The following is a 15,114-nucleotide window of genomic DNA, read 5'->3' on the forward strand; positions in this document are numbered from 1 at the left end:
AGTTCCGTTATTTACAATAAGAAGAAGAATAAACTCAGAAATGCTAAACGAATTCAGTATAATAAAAGAATCAGATTATAAGAAAAGATTGTATATTTTTCTTCACATGCAGTTATATTCGTAAACAAAAGATCAGATATTTCTAATTTTTAATACTATGCATAGATGTACACACATATCATGATTATTATAATATTTTGCATTTGAATTCTCATCTTTTTTCTATTCTGAGCGTAATTGGTTTTGAACACAGAAGAATTGTTTCCATTTTTAATTTGATATTTTTGACTTCCGTTATTTCGTCCTTTTTCAAAATATATTTTCGCAATAGTGTTATTATTGAGACTTTCATTGATATCATAGCATAAACACGACCTGAAATTATTTTTTATTTATTGCTAAATTTTCTAGTGTAGAAAGTGATAAAACTTATATTATATATAAGAAAAGGATAAAAATTTTATCCTTTTCCTTAGAATAGAATTTTATAAAAATTTTATTTACTGCAAGAAAAAGGAATATTCTTTTCTTAGTGCAAAATAAATTATTTTTTTTTTTATAAAAAATGCAAATACCTATGCAGTCTTTAGGGCCAAAACTGAATGGAATATAAGCACATGGATGACGTTTATTAACTTCCTCTGGTAGAAATCTGTCAGGATCAAATTTTAACGGATCGGGCCAAATTTTTTCATTTCGATGAAGTGCCAAAACTAAAATAACTGCTGAACAATCTTTTGGTACTGTTTGTCCATCTAGAAATTATAAATTATCCAAGAATTTAATGTTTTATTTAATAATAATTTAATTTAATTTAATTTACTGTATTTGAAAAAAAAAAATTTTAATTTACTAAACAGAAAAAAATCGATAAATGAATAAAAATATAGTAAATATGAAGAAAAATTAATAATAAACAAATAGCAATAAAAACATAATTGAATTTAATATAGGTTTATACCCAATTCCAAATCTTCTAAAACCAAACGAGCAATAAATGGAACAATTGGAAATAATCTCATTGTTTCCTTGATGACACGTTCCAAATACATAAAGTTATGTAAATCTTCAAATTTCACTGGATTCTTTTCTGAATCATCAGAACCGTAAACGCTAAATATTTCCTCGTAAACTTTTTCCTAAATATAATTTAAAATAAATTTTTAATTTCAAAAAGAATGATTTAAAGTTTAAACGAAATAATTACAAATAAAAAATTTTTTTAAAACATCATTTTTAAAAATAAAATAATAAAAAATAAAAAAATAATAAATAAAAACAAAAATAAAAATAATGTTTTAATTTAATTACCTACTGGCTTTGAATAAAAATGTTTCTTATTCGATTTACATTTTTGGCATTATTTAAATAAATAATATCAAACATTTTTTGCAACATTATATTACTAAGAATATTTATTAAATAGTTATTTATTAAATTTATGTAATTAAAATAATGCTTTACAAATTTTTAAAAAATATTTGTTAAAATAATTTTTTTCATTAAATAGTAAAACTAATAATTTTCTACATTTATAGCATAAAAATAATATTGTCACCTGAACTTCTGGATGAATTGCCAACATAAAGAGAACAAAATCCATTGTTCTGCCTGTTGTATCAGAGCCCTTAAAAAAAGACAAAAAAAATTATTAAAAATGATTCAGAATTTATTTTCTGTTAGAAATTATTAATAAAAACTAAAAAGCATTTAGAAATTAGTGAAAAAATATTACAGCAGTTATCAAAGTGACCACTTCCTCGCGAATTTCTTTATCAGTAAAATGTTCTTTATCCGATAATTGTAATAAAAAATCCAAAGTTGGTTTTCTCATTTTTGGACAATCTTCTGTAAAATTAATATTCTTTAATTTTTCGAACAAAAAAATAGTTTCATTAATAAAAGAAAAATGATATTAAAATTCGAATTTAGAAAATAAAAAACAATGAAAAATGTTTAACTGTGATCAATTGCTTATTTATTGATAACAATAATTATTATTAATAAATAAATAAATAAATTGATAATTAACGTTAATTATAATTAATGTTTATTATCAATTTTTTTTAGAAAAATAAAAAAATAAAAATGAATTGATTTTTAATAAATATTAAACTATCAATTTATTTATTTACTTAACGTTAATTATAATTTACGTTTATTATACCTAAATTTTTTTATAGAAAAATAAAAACGAATAAAAATTAAAATAAACGAATTGGTAAATTTTAATAAATATTAATCATCAATTTATTTATTAACTATCCAGTAATATATTATTTTGTAAAACTTGTACCTTCAATATCGTCAGATTTTATTTTTAAAGTTTCTCTCTTTTTTTGAATGACCTGTAATTAAAAACACTGTAAATATGTACTTTTATTTTAATCTAATTTTTGTAATTTTAATCCAAAAAGATTAAAATATTATTAACAGTAATATAATTAAAATATTAGAAAAAAAAATTGATTTGAATAAAAAAATAATAATTGATTCACTTACTTCATCAGTGAAATTGTGAATGAACGTTACATAACCATTGAAACTTTTTGCTAGAAGACTCATGCTGAACAATAAATCTGAATGAAGCCATATTTGAATTAATCGCTTGAATAAAACATAAAATACCCTAAAAATAAGAAAAAAAAACGAAAAACAATTATATAAATAATAAATTTTTTTTGGTTCGAAATAAAAATAAGCAAGAAATTTTTTTTCTGATATTACCTTTTTGAAAAATTGTAAAATTGTTCAACGTCCTCTTTTTGTGTTTCTACAGAAACACCCATTGAAGTTTCTATAAAAATAAAAATCGCAAGCATAAAAAGTTAATTGTTGTTAAAAGAAAAATTAATTGTCATTAAAAGAAATTAATTATTATTGTTAAAAAATTACTTGTGATTAAAAAAAATAATTATCATTAAAAATTGTAACCATTAAAAATTATTGTCATTAAAAATTGTGATAAAAAATTATAATAATTTTTTATAACAATTTTTAAATAATAATATTTAAAAATTATCATCATTAAAAATAATTATAATTAAAAATCGTTATTATTAAAAATTATTTGTATTAAAAAAAATAAATTATGATATTAAAAAAATTAATTCTAATTAAACTAAAATTAAAAATGATCAATATTACAAATTACCACAAATATTACTGACTGACATGAATGCAACATGTGGTGATATTTCAAATTCCGGTCCATTTATTTCTTTTTCAAATGTTTTTGTCAATAGAATTGAATTTCTTTGAAAAATTGAAATAAAAGATTGGAGTATTTTTTGATTGAACGTTGGTTGAATCATTTTTCGATGATTACGCCATATTTTATCTACAGAAAAATGTTAAAAATTTTTACAGAAAAAAAAATATTTTTTTCTTTGTGTATACATAAAATTAATAGAAGAAAATTAAAATTCATTAAAATGCGTGTTTTTTTTCTTTCGATATCATCTAACTCACGTTCCGCTGTCACTAATCCGTTACCAACCCAAGGTTTAGCAAAATCGTAAACATAAGCTTTCTCAACTGTTTTTGAACTCTGAAGAATCGTCTTTAACATAAATGAAAAATTTACTAAAAAGTAGAGTCTAAATTAAATGGCTAGGATGAAACAAATTTTTTTTTCTATTATAAGTATGGAAAATATTTTTTCATTGTAAATATAAAAAATATTTTTTTTATTCTTATAAGTATAAAAAATATTTTTTTATTGTAAGTGTAAAAAATGTTTTTTATTTGTAAGTATAAAAAATATTTTTTTAATGTAGATATAAAAAGTAGAATAATAACAATTGCGAGAAAATTAGATCTTACTTTTATCTGTTCTGGATCCCTAGTGAGAATAAATATTCGTGATCCAAGTGTCATACGAAACGGTGATTCATACGTGCAACTAATTCTTATAATTTGTTTCATGAAATCTATAAAAAAAAATTTGTAGTCCATTAATTTTTAATATTTTATAATTTCCTAATTTAATGAAACTCCTGATTTTAATTTTCACCAAGTTTTTAATTTTTCAATAAATTTTTCAAAGAAAGTGTTCAATAAATTATAATTTTTGCATTTTTTATTTAAGTAAATTTCCAAATCAATTCCAATATAATTTTAATTAATCCCAATCCTTTTTATTATTCATGAAATTTGGAATAAATTAATAAAATTAAAATAAATAAATTAAGCAGTAAAATTTTTGATTAAAGTTCCATTTTCGAATAAAAGTCTTGAATTAAAATAAATTCCATTTCTCAATGATAATAAAAATTCTAAATTTCAAATTTTTCCCAAGTATTAAATAAATTTTCGAATAAACCTCCCAAATAATAAATCCCATTTTCGAATAATAAATTTCCCAGAACAATTGGCATTAAATAAAATCCAAAAAGTTTCAACTAAAATATATTTCACTTTAAAGATAAATAAAAAAAATCTTACGTGCAGAATCTCCTATAAATTGATAAGCACATCCAACAAGAGGAAGAATTCTCGGTCCCGGAAAATGATTTGTTTTCTTAAATAATTCTCTATTATCAAAAAAATGAAAAATAGCAAAAATCACTGCCAATACACACACTAAAATACACAATATTCCTGTCAACATTTTGTTTTTCTTTCTCTTTTTGTCAACTAAACAAACGTCTGTTTAAAAGTTCGCTGTGCACAAATACCATCGAGATATTTTATTTACAAAATCAAGAATGAATCTGAAATCTTCATTTCAGTTCTCAGCACCTTTTATAAAGGTGAAAAAAGAATGAGTATAATGTTTCAAAAAAAAAAAAAAATTTTGTTTTCATTAACTTTATGTAATTCACTTTCTCATTGAAATATATACTTTTTTTCTTGGGTAAATGCAACGAAAACCGGCTGGCTGCCTTAACTCGTTTTGTGCACTTGAAATGCAATAAACGATTTCGAGGTTGATCTTCACTTGTACCATTATGATAAGAAATTTCCGAAAAAATTTTATTTTGGTGAGTATCATCAGAAATATAAAACGGTAGGTATACATTTAAGTACTAAAGACAAAATTTTCTTTTTAATTCGTTTTTTATTATTCATACCTAAATATACAATTATATGTATAATTCAAATTTAATTTTTTTTATACTTGCAATAAAAAATTATTTTTTACATTTATAATTATAATAAAATTTTTATATAAATATATATAATTATAATATTTAAATTAAATACATTAAAGAATTGCCTGTAATTTCTATCGATACGTTAACCTTGAAAATGGTTGGATCAAAGGTTAATATCACACACCTCAATTATGCATACGTGATTAATTTGAAATTCAGAAAAAGCTAATATGAATAAATTATTTTTACATAATATGCGACTAATTTTGAGACTATTTGTTTTTATAATTAAGAAACTAAAAATTAGCTAAATGGAACGGGTTCATGTTACTTTATTGTTCAACATACATTTTTTTTTGTAAAAAATTGTAATTGAACCAAATTGATTTGAAGTAAATAAAGTTTACTTGAATGATATATAAAATAATTTGAACTAAATATACTTCAAATATACCGAATATAATTTATTTAAACAGAAAATAATTTATTAAATCCAAGAATACTTTATTTATTCCAAAACTATTTTATTTTCAAAAAATTTAAATTATTTGAACCAAATATTTTTTATTTTCATACCAAACATAGTTTATTTCAATACCAAATATAATTAATTTAAAAAATAATATGTAACGAAATATAATTTATTTAAACTAATTATAATATTTATTGAAACTAAATGTACTATATTTTCATTAAATTTAATTAATTTGAATACCAAATAAATTTATTTTAACCAAATATCATAGCCAAAACTATGAAATAGGATATTTTTGTTCAACTTCAAAGCCATAACTTCAGACAGAGTGAATTAAAAAATACGAAGAATATTTTTATTAAATTTTTGTAAATATTACTGTTCTGAGAAATACAATAAATAAAATACTTCTCTTTTGCTCGAATTCAAAAAGAGGGGAATTTATGAAAAATAAACTTTTCTGATTCGTTTAAATAATGAGATAGTGAAATACCATCTCGCATGCTCCACGTGAAATATGTATAGCAAAGGTGCGTTACTCTTTCGAGATTGAACTGGGGTTCGTATATATATACACATCTCGACGAGGGATTTGTTCCACTTTCCAATAGAAGTCCGTCGCATGGAAATCTGAAAGTTATTTTCCGTGGCTTCTGGAAAATGGAGGAAAAAAAATATTCTCAACTAAACCAAAAAAGAGAGAGAGAGAGTGAGAGGCATGAGGATAAAAGAGAAAAATGTCTGAGTACCTGTATTTCTTATAAGAGATGTTGCATCTCAGAACTCTGACGGCGCGTTTGAGTGTTGCATCAGCAACTACCCCCTTTGCCAAGAAAGGTAGTTTTTTTTATTTTTCTCGACCCTTTCCGATATGCTGTGTGCGAGGTTTCTTCTTAAAAATTTCTCACGTAAATCGCTTCTTCTTCTTTCGTGCAGCATCCTTATGGTTTCTCTCTTTCTTTTTTTCTCTCTATCCATTTAGATTACCCGCATTCTGAATTTTTTTTTCTACTTTTACATAATATTCACCTTTTTAGTTCTTAAAATACTCCCTTAAATTTTCTTCATTTTATGCATTCGAATCGCATTCAACATTTGTAATATTGAACTGTGGTATTGAAAATAGTGTATATATTTTACTCACAAATTGGTGGAATTATTATAAAACTATTTCAAAATTTCCGTAAAATAATAAAATTGAAGCAAAATATTTAGAAAACTGTTGTGTGAAAACTTTTGTTTTTTCTTTAAAAAATCCAAGTCTGTTGCTTTTAATAAAAAAATAAATTCTCAAATCAAACTCCATTGAGACGTACAATATAAAATGCATTGAGTACAATGTATATTATATTGTACACCTCACATCATAAAACGGACAATCTACTAGCGTGAGTCTGAGAAATAATAGATTTGCGGTTAGCCATCCCATATGAATTATAAACGCTCCTCAAGTTCCCATACGGAAAGAAGATATATACTATCTTCAATAAACAGACGGTCGGTAGTTTGTTGATGTCAATTAGATACACCCTGACAGTATTTCACTTGCCTCGACGGGAGTGTTGTGTGTGAATCAGGAGGGGTGCCTTTTCGTTAATAGCATTAAAAAGGGTCTCCTTGTGAATAGGACCCGTTTGATTTAATGGGTTCTGTTAAGTGTGTTATCCTTGCATTTATGCCTCCGTCTATAAAGTATACACTCAGTAAATGTCTATATATGTCGATAAATACATATAAACACATATACGCAAAACATATTCACATATAACTAAAAATATTCACATATAACTAAAAATATTCACATACAACTAAAACATATTCACATATACACAAAATACATTCACATATAACCAAAATATATTCACATATACACAAAATACAGTCATTTATAATTATAACCAAAATTTATTCACATGTGCTTAAAAAACATTCACATATAACCAAAACATATTCACATATACACAAAACACATTCACATTTACACAAAATACATACACATATATACAATTCACATTCACATGTACACAATTCACATTCACATGTACTCAAAACACATTCACATGTACACAAAACACATTCACATATAACCAAAACATATTCACACATGTACACAAAAAAAGTGACAAAACACATTCACATTTAACTAAAACCTATTCACATGTACACAAAAAAGTGACAAAACACATTCACATTTAACTAAAACCTATTCACATATGCACAAAACAAATTCACATATAACCAAAACATATTCACATATAGACAAATAACACATTCACATACAAAAAACCTATATGTGTACAAAAATACATGTATTATTGTGTACATTATATTCAAACGTAGAACATAAATTATTGATTGTCAAAATACTACTCGACTCTCTCGCTGATGGAAAATCACGCGTGCAACACACGACCTCTATTATTATCAGTTTCATATGTTCCCATACAGGACAATTGGAAATGGTGATCAGTAAACAAATATTGAAGGGTTGCATTCGTAAATCAAATCCGATTTTATAAACAGAAAATTTTAATCCCCTATCATAGCAATATTTTTATTTTCCTTTCATTTATTCTCTATTTTCTCGTTCTCATTTATAGAAAAAATAGGGGGGAAAATATCACGTTTTTAGAAGAAGGAAAAATACAATATGTTAAAATTAAAGAAAATATATTTTTGAAATGTTTATAACTTTTTTAATTTTAGACCAATAAATTTACGATCAATTTACGTAAAAGTGTTCCTCTTTTTCAGATCTTTTCAACAATATAATTCAATTGTCTGAATTTATTTTAGAAAAAAGTTATAAATAAAGTTTAATAGGTGGTTCAACCTTGACTATGTTCCCTTACAGAAAACACATTCACATATACACATAAAATAATTTTCATATATTGAAATATTAAAGGAAAAAATAGAAAAAAAGAAAACTGTTTTTAAATAAATATAATAATAAATACATTTATATATTACTACATTTATTTTAGTTTCTTCAATAATGTGTTCATATTAACAGAATAATAACAAAATCGATTTGTTTATTAATTTATTACCTCATATTATAAACTATTCAAATTTATTGAATTTACCCATTAACAATAAAATTTTGAAATACAATTAAATAAAAAAAATTCAATTTATAAAAATAAATAAAATAACTAAAATAAAAAAACAAAATAAAGAAATAAAAACTTATGAAATGAACGAAAAAACAGAAGCAAGTAAATAAAATAAAAAAAAATTAAAAGCATTTGGTCTTTTATCAGAAAAAAAGTTGTTTCGGCTTCTCCTCTTTGACTAACAATTCATGTTGAATATTAAAAGGATTTAAGATATTAAGATAGTATTGAGAAAATTAACAAGACAAGTTACCCTGAAATGGAGAAGCTGTATAATTTTTGATATATATACGTTACTTATGTAAAAGGACAAGTTGCATAAAAGTGAGAGGAATTCACTGAAAATTATTAAACTTTTTCTTTTGTGCGAATTTCTCAATGTTTCATTGAGAATTTCTAAGTAAAAAAATATAAAGAGAAAGTTTTCTCAAAATTAATTCCAATTTATTTCAAATTTTTGTATATCAAACGAATAAGAAAATTCGATATGCAGCCAGAACAAAAAATTGTTATACAATAATTCTTAATTCCTTCTTATGGGAGTAGATCAATTTTTACTGGACTCTAAGCAGTAAACTCTAAACTCTAGTTTTTTGGGTCAATTTCTCAATGTCTCTGTAAATAAAAAAAAAAAATTACAAATTTTCTTAATATTGCCATTTTTATTTTCTTTGTATTTTATATTTTGTAATTTGTATCAAACGAAAAAAAGGGAAAATAGAAATTATATAGTAATTTTTACTATACTATTATAGTAAAAATTAAATTCTCGAATTTTTGCGCATTCTTCAATGTACAAAAGTAAAGTAAAATCAAAACTCAAGTTTCTGCACTATTCTAATATAAATATAGTAATTTTTACTATTCCCGAGTAAAATTTACTGCTCTTAAAATAATATTACAATAAAATTATCATTAATTATTTCCATAATCTAGTAAAAAGATAATTACTACTTCGTAGTAAAATTTATTAAAATTGAAAATTACTCCAAAAATAATTAAAAAAAGCTGACAGAAATTTCAAACAGTTTCTATAAACAAATTTCCATAAAGTCACTAATTCACTGAAGTCACTCTAAATTTTTGCCACGTTCTAACAAACAGCACATAGCAAAAAAAAAAATTTGAAAAACACCCATAATTAGCAGAATCATCCACAAAATCTACTTTCTCGCTTCTATGAATAAATTTTCATTTTATCCACAAAAAAATCCATACCTACAAAAATGTACAGTAACAAGTTCAACAAAACAGAAACAAATGACATTTTTATCTGTATTTTTCTAAAAATAAACGCAAAAAACAAAAATCCCTGACAAATCATTTTTCACATTTGTAAACGAAAAGTAAATTTTCCAGTACACGAGAGCAAAGCAGTAAAAGTTCTTTTTCTTTCTTCATGCTTGGAAATAAATCACGAGCAAATGACGCTTTTTCATATGGATAAAATGCTTGTAAAGGCGTATCCAAAATCTGCGCTTTAACCCGCAAATTTATAGTGCGACTTCCAACTATGCAGAAAGTATAGGGGAGTCTTCTCTCCATTGTATAGTGGGAGTTTGTTGTCTACTGAGTAGCGCCACAAACAAAACAAAAAAAAAAAAAAAAAATCAAAGAAAAAAAACTTCATCACATGCGGCGACTGAAATGAAGATGACGTCACACTTTTAGGGACGTTGGAAAGAAATTGTAGAGAGGGTGGAACGAGAAGAAAAAAGATAATATATCCGAGATACAGAAACAAGTGGTGTAAAAGTATCATCTATATAGAATATTTAGTGTTGACTAAAAAAAAAGGGAGAGAGAGAGAGAGAAGCTGGTGACATTCATAACCATGCTGAAAGTGACACTGAGTGAGCGAGAGTGGAAGGAGAAGGGGTTCAACGACACGTGTATATAAAAAGCGACTTTTAGTTCCCAAAGTAATTTATTCACAAGGAGAGTTGCTCCTCTCAGTTTGAATTTTGCTCTTATTTTTACGAGAAGTTATGATAAATTTTGTATCTTTATAGAGAGAGAGAGAAAAAGAGGTGGGGAAGGAAATTTTGTTTACATGTCATGAAAATATTTTTAATTACTAGTTAATTTTATACCAAGTCGAATTTAGATTTCAATGAAATTAACTTCAGAGATAGTAAAATCTACTGCGAATATTTTTTTTTTACTAGAAGTAAATAGTAAATATTTACTAAAATTTACTTTTGGAGATATTACCATCCTTACCGAAAGTTTATTTTTTACCATTACATAGGTAAAAAAAATAAATTTCTACAAACTCAAAAATTGTAATTTAATATTTTCCTCAATTCTACACTGATAGCCAGCTTTCCCTTGAGATAAAATCTCCGTTAAAATTATTATATACAGTGTGTTTGAAAAAGAGGTCTATAGGATATAATATGGCTTCCTGGATGAGAAATCAAGAGAGTTCGGTTTATATATTTATTTTTAGTTCGACCCGAGGACATAAGCGCGCAGGGTTTCGGTCAGCGAAACGCAGCTGGCTGAGATTGGTCGAGGATGAGAGGTTCTTTTTTTTTTTAAAGGCCGCTAGCAATTTCTTGCGCCTCCACTCAAAAACCGGACCCAGAAAACTTGTCGGCAGATGGCACGCGCTGAGGCCCTATAGTGTGTCTAGAAAAAGAAATCTTAAACGCGCCAGGGACCCTGTCCTGAAAGTGCCCTTGGGTCCCAAGGGGGGGCCATAAATGTACAAATACACACGGCCGACTCGTGCCTTCGTCTATAATTGGAAATTAAAAAAAAAAACAATAAGAAACTGTACCGAATATTTACTCGATTATCAAGATTACATTTCATTTACTTTTTATTTTCAGTGACAATATTCTTCTCCGAATTCGGTACAAAAATGTATTTTTAATTTTTTCCTGCCTTGGAAATTATAAAGAAACAAAAAAAAAACGAATAAATTTAGTACATACATCAAAAGTATTGAGGTTTTATTTTCAGCGACTATATATTCTCCGATTTCGGTAAAACAAAATTGATTTTTAATTTTTTCCTACCTTGGAAATTATAAAAAAAGAACAGTACCGAATAAATTTAATAGTTTTTTTTCACATCAAGATTATTGAGGTTTTATTTTCAGTATTCTTTATCTCAAATTTCTTTATTTTTCATTTCTTTCGGTATTTAAAAAATGTATATATGGTTCAAAATGAAAGTTGATGTCCTAGGAAAGACCTTCCGTGGAGCCCTTCACCGTTCAAAATTTCAATGATACATCTCAATGGCATTGTATTTATATGAATGGGTAATTATTTTATATCATTTGAAATACTGCTTTTGTATAATTGTCGCACCATAAAAAATACTATTTATAATTGTTATTATACAAAGCTACAAAGATAATTATGCGACTTTTTAAAATTTAAAGGACAACTAAGAGGAAAGTTCGATGCAAAATTATTTAAACTTGACGAAAAGAGAAACGTCTATTGCGCTCGAAATACACCAACAATGGGGTTAAAATTAATGCATTAGCAATTCTTAGTAAACAGAAAAAAAAGTTCTTCAAAAGAATAATTTTTCATCTTCTGCTGATTATCGGCTGTGGTTACTTTTTATGAATTGTGAATTAAATTAATTTTAATGACCCAGAAATTAATTGAGGCTTTGGATCCAATAACTCGCCCGACGCTTGAAGGCACGCGCTAATACCAGTCGGGTAGCAGTGAGTGGCCCAGAGGCGCTCACTGCTCACTGACTGGCAGTTGCGCGTTCCTCCGAGCGTCGGGCGAGTTATTGGATCCAAGGCCTCAATTGGAGTTGTTCTAGAAATAGTTTGGAACCAGTAAAAATATATTTGAATAGCAATAACTGTTGGTAAACAGAAGATAAAGTTCTTTTAAAAAAAAGTTTTTCATCTTCTGCTGATTATCGGCTGTGGTTACTTTTTATGAATTGTGAATTAAATTAATTTTGATGACCCAGAAATTAATTGGAGTTGTTCTAGAAATAGTTTGGAACCAGTAAAAAAAATATTTGAATAGGAATTGTTGGCAAACAGAAGATAAAGATCTTTAAAAAGATAATTTTTCATCTTCTGCTGATTATCTGCTGTGGTTACTTTTTATGAATTGTCAATTAAATTAATTTTGATGACCCAGAAATTAATTGGAGTTGTTCTACCATATGTTTCGAACTAGTAAAAAAATATTTGTATAGCAATTGTTAAGATTAAATTAAATTAAATTATGATAAAGTTCTTTAAGAAAATAATTTTTCATCTTCTGCTGATTATGGGCTGTGGTTACTTTTTTATGAAATGTAAATTAAATTAATTTTTATAACCCAGAAATTAATTGGAGTTGTTCTAGCATATGTTTCGAACTAGTAAAAAAATATTTGTATAGCAATTGTTAAGATTAAATTAAATTAAATTATGATAAAGTTCTTTAAGAAAATAATTTTTCATCTTCTGCTGATTATGGGCTGTGGTTACTTTTTTATGAAATGTAAATTAAATTAATTTTTATAACCCAGAAATTAATTGGAGTTGTTCTAGCATATGTTTCGAACTAGTAAAAAAATATTTGTATAGCAATTGTTAAGATTAAATTAAATTAAATTATGATAAAGTTCTTTAAGAAAATAATTTTTCATCTTCTGCTGATTATGGGCTGTGGTTACTTTTTTATGAAATGTAAATTAAATTAATTTTTATAACCCAGATATTAATTAGAAATGTTCTAGCAATAGTTTGGGACCAGTAAACAATTTTCTAAAGAAAAATTGTTACTAAACAGAAGATAAAGTTCGCTCAAAAAATAATTTTTCATCTTCTGCTGATTATCGGCTGTGGTTGCTTTTTATGAATTGTGAATTAAATTAATTTTGATGATCCAAATATAAATTGGAATTGTTCTAGCAAATTTTGATGTCTCGTTATAAGTAGACGCTCGTTATTTTATTTATTTATTTTTAATTATTATTTGTAATACAATGTAAAATTTTTGTCGTTATTTCTTAACTACATAATTTGTGTATATATTATATATTACATGCTGCTATAAAACAGGAAATCATGGTTCCACCTCTGTATATAATCACCATATATTATTGGTTTGACATACAGACACCTGATGGTCCATTATTCTATACTTGTTTACGTGAAATGTATTATGTTCCTTGTGGTTTCTTCTTTCATCTCATTTCACATATGTACGCAAAAAAGTATGTCATCAATGTATTGTTACATGTACGAATACACTTTGTTCCATTTACCGTATCTTTTCATATTATTTTTCTTATATTTTCAATTTTTTTTACATATAGGCAAAAAATTATTTTTTTTGCATAAAAAAACATTGAAATGAAATTCAAAAATTAATTTTTTAAATAAAATTTTTAAAGTAAACCAAAATAGAAATATAAATAAGAACATATTCGATAAAGAATAAGTATAACAATACCTAATATTTTCCTAATTAAAAAAATCTGTTAATTTGATAAAAAAATAAAGGGAATTAAAATAAAGTGAAATATTCAACGTTACATAAAATTTGCGAGACAGCAATCTATCAATTTAAATAAATTATATCCGTCACCATACCAGATACTAAAACACCATATGGCTTATTAAATTTCAATTTGTCGAATTTCCGAAAGCCATTATTCAGTCTAGATTCTACACTTAGAATGTTCAAATTTCTATATATGTACATACTGTCTATTAATCTCGGAAGTTATTTATAAATAAATAGCAAAATAACTTCTGAAAAAGGGGAAAAGAAAAAATTGAGGAAACATTTGAAGAAAAATGAGCACCTCTTAATACTTAAGTATTGTATCGACATAAATCACAAGTCCAAAAAGTTACCACTTTTCTCTCTCTCTCTCTCACACTTCATCTCTTTTTTCCACTTCCTCTTAAATCCCTTCTGGAAAAACTGAACATTTTCCGACAAGTAAATCACTTTAACGTCGAATTCAATTCGAAAAGCACATTTTTATTGCTGTCGCACGTAAACATTGAATCGAATGAAGAAAATTTATATATAAAATTTATTTACAGTAAATAATTTATTAGTTATAAATTTTTGTATTATAATAAATTGTAATATTACAAATATATTTCTCTAATTAATTTTGAAATATTAAAGTAAAATTATTCATTAAATTATTTATTTATTTTATGATAGTTGTTCAAGATATAAGTTATTAAAAAAGAAATTTTTGTCAGAAATTGAAAAAATAAAAGGTTTTGTATACTAGAATTCGTGGTGATTTTCAAGTTTATGAGTCAAACAAAAAATACACAAAAATTCAGAATTTTTTTATGAATTCTAAAAATTTTTTTTTTTTCAATACTTTATAGATATACACTGAGAGAAATGGATAGTCAGATTTTGATGTTAAAAAGATGATGTTACACGATACTATCATTATGCTACTGCCA

General features: G+C 25.1%; 1 protein-coding gene across 2 annotated transcripts; it reads right to left on the minus strand.

Moving 5' to 3' along the window:
- Positions 1–75: 75 nt before the first annotated feature.
- LOC122510508 (cytochrome P450 4C1-like) lies at positions 76–6,092 on the minus strand. Of its 2 annotated transcripts, XM_043625212.1 has the most exons (12): positions 4,447–4,730; positions 3,826–3,932; positions 3,472–3,562; positions 3,155–3,340; positions 2,728–2,797; positions 2,503–2,629; positions 2,297–2,348; positions 1,736–1,848; positions 1,559–1,627; positions 962–1,139; positions 576–755; positions 76–375 (listed from the first exon to the last, which is right to left on the minus strand). In XM_043625212.1, the coding sequence occupies exons 1-12, from the start codon at positions 4,610–4,612 to the stop codon at positions 212–214; spliced, it is 1,503 nt and encodes a 500-aa protein (XP_043481147.1). In that variant the 5' UTR covers positions 4,613–4,730; the 3' UTR covers positions 76–211. The 2 variants fall into 2 exon arrangements, with proteins under 2 accessions (XP_043481147.1, XP_043481155.1); XM_043625220.1 differs by lacking the exons at positions 3,472–3,562; positions 3,826–3,932; positions 4,447–4,730 and adding an exon at positions 6,068–6,092.
- Between the last annotated feature and the right edge of the window lie 9,022 nt (positions 6,093–15,114).

Source organism: Leptopilina heterotoma, unplaced genomic scaffold (genome assembly GCF_015476425.1).
Source record: "Leptopilina heterotoma isolate Lh14 unplaced genomic scaffold, ASM1547642v1 Lhet_120, whole genome shotgun sequence".
Taxonomy (NCBI): domain Eukaryota; kingdom Metazoa; phylum Arthropoda; class Insecta; order Hymenoptera; family Figitidae; genus Leptopilina; species Leptopilina heterotoma.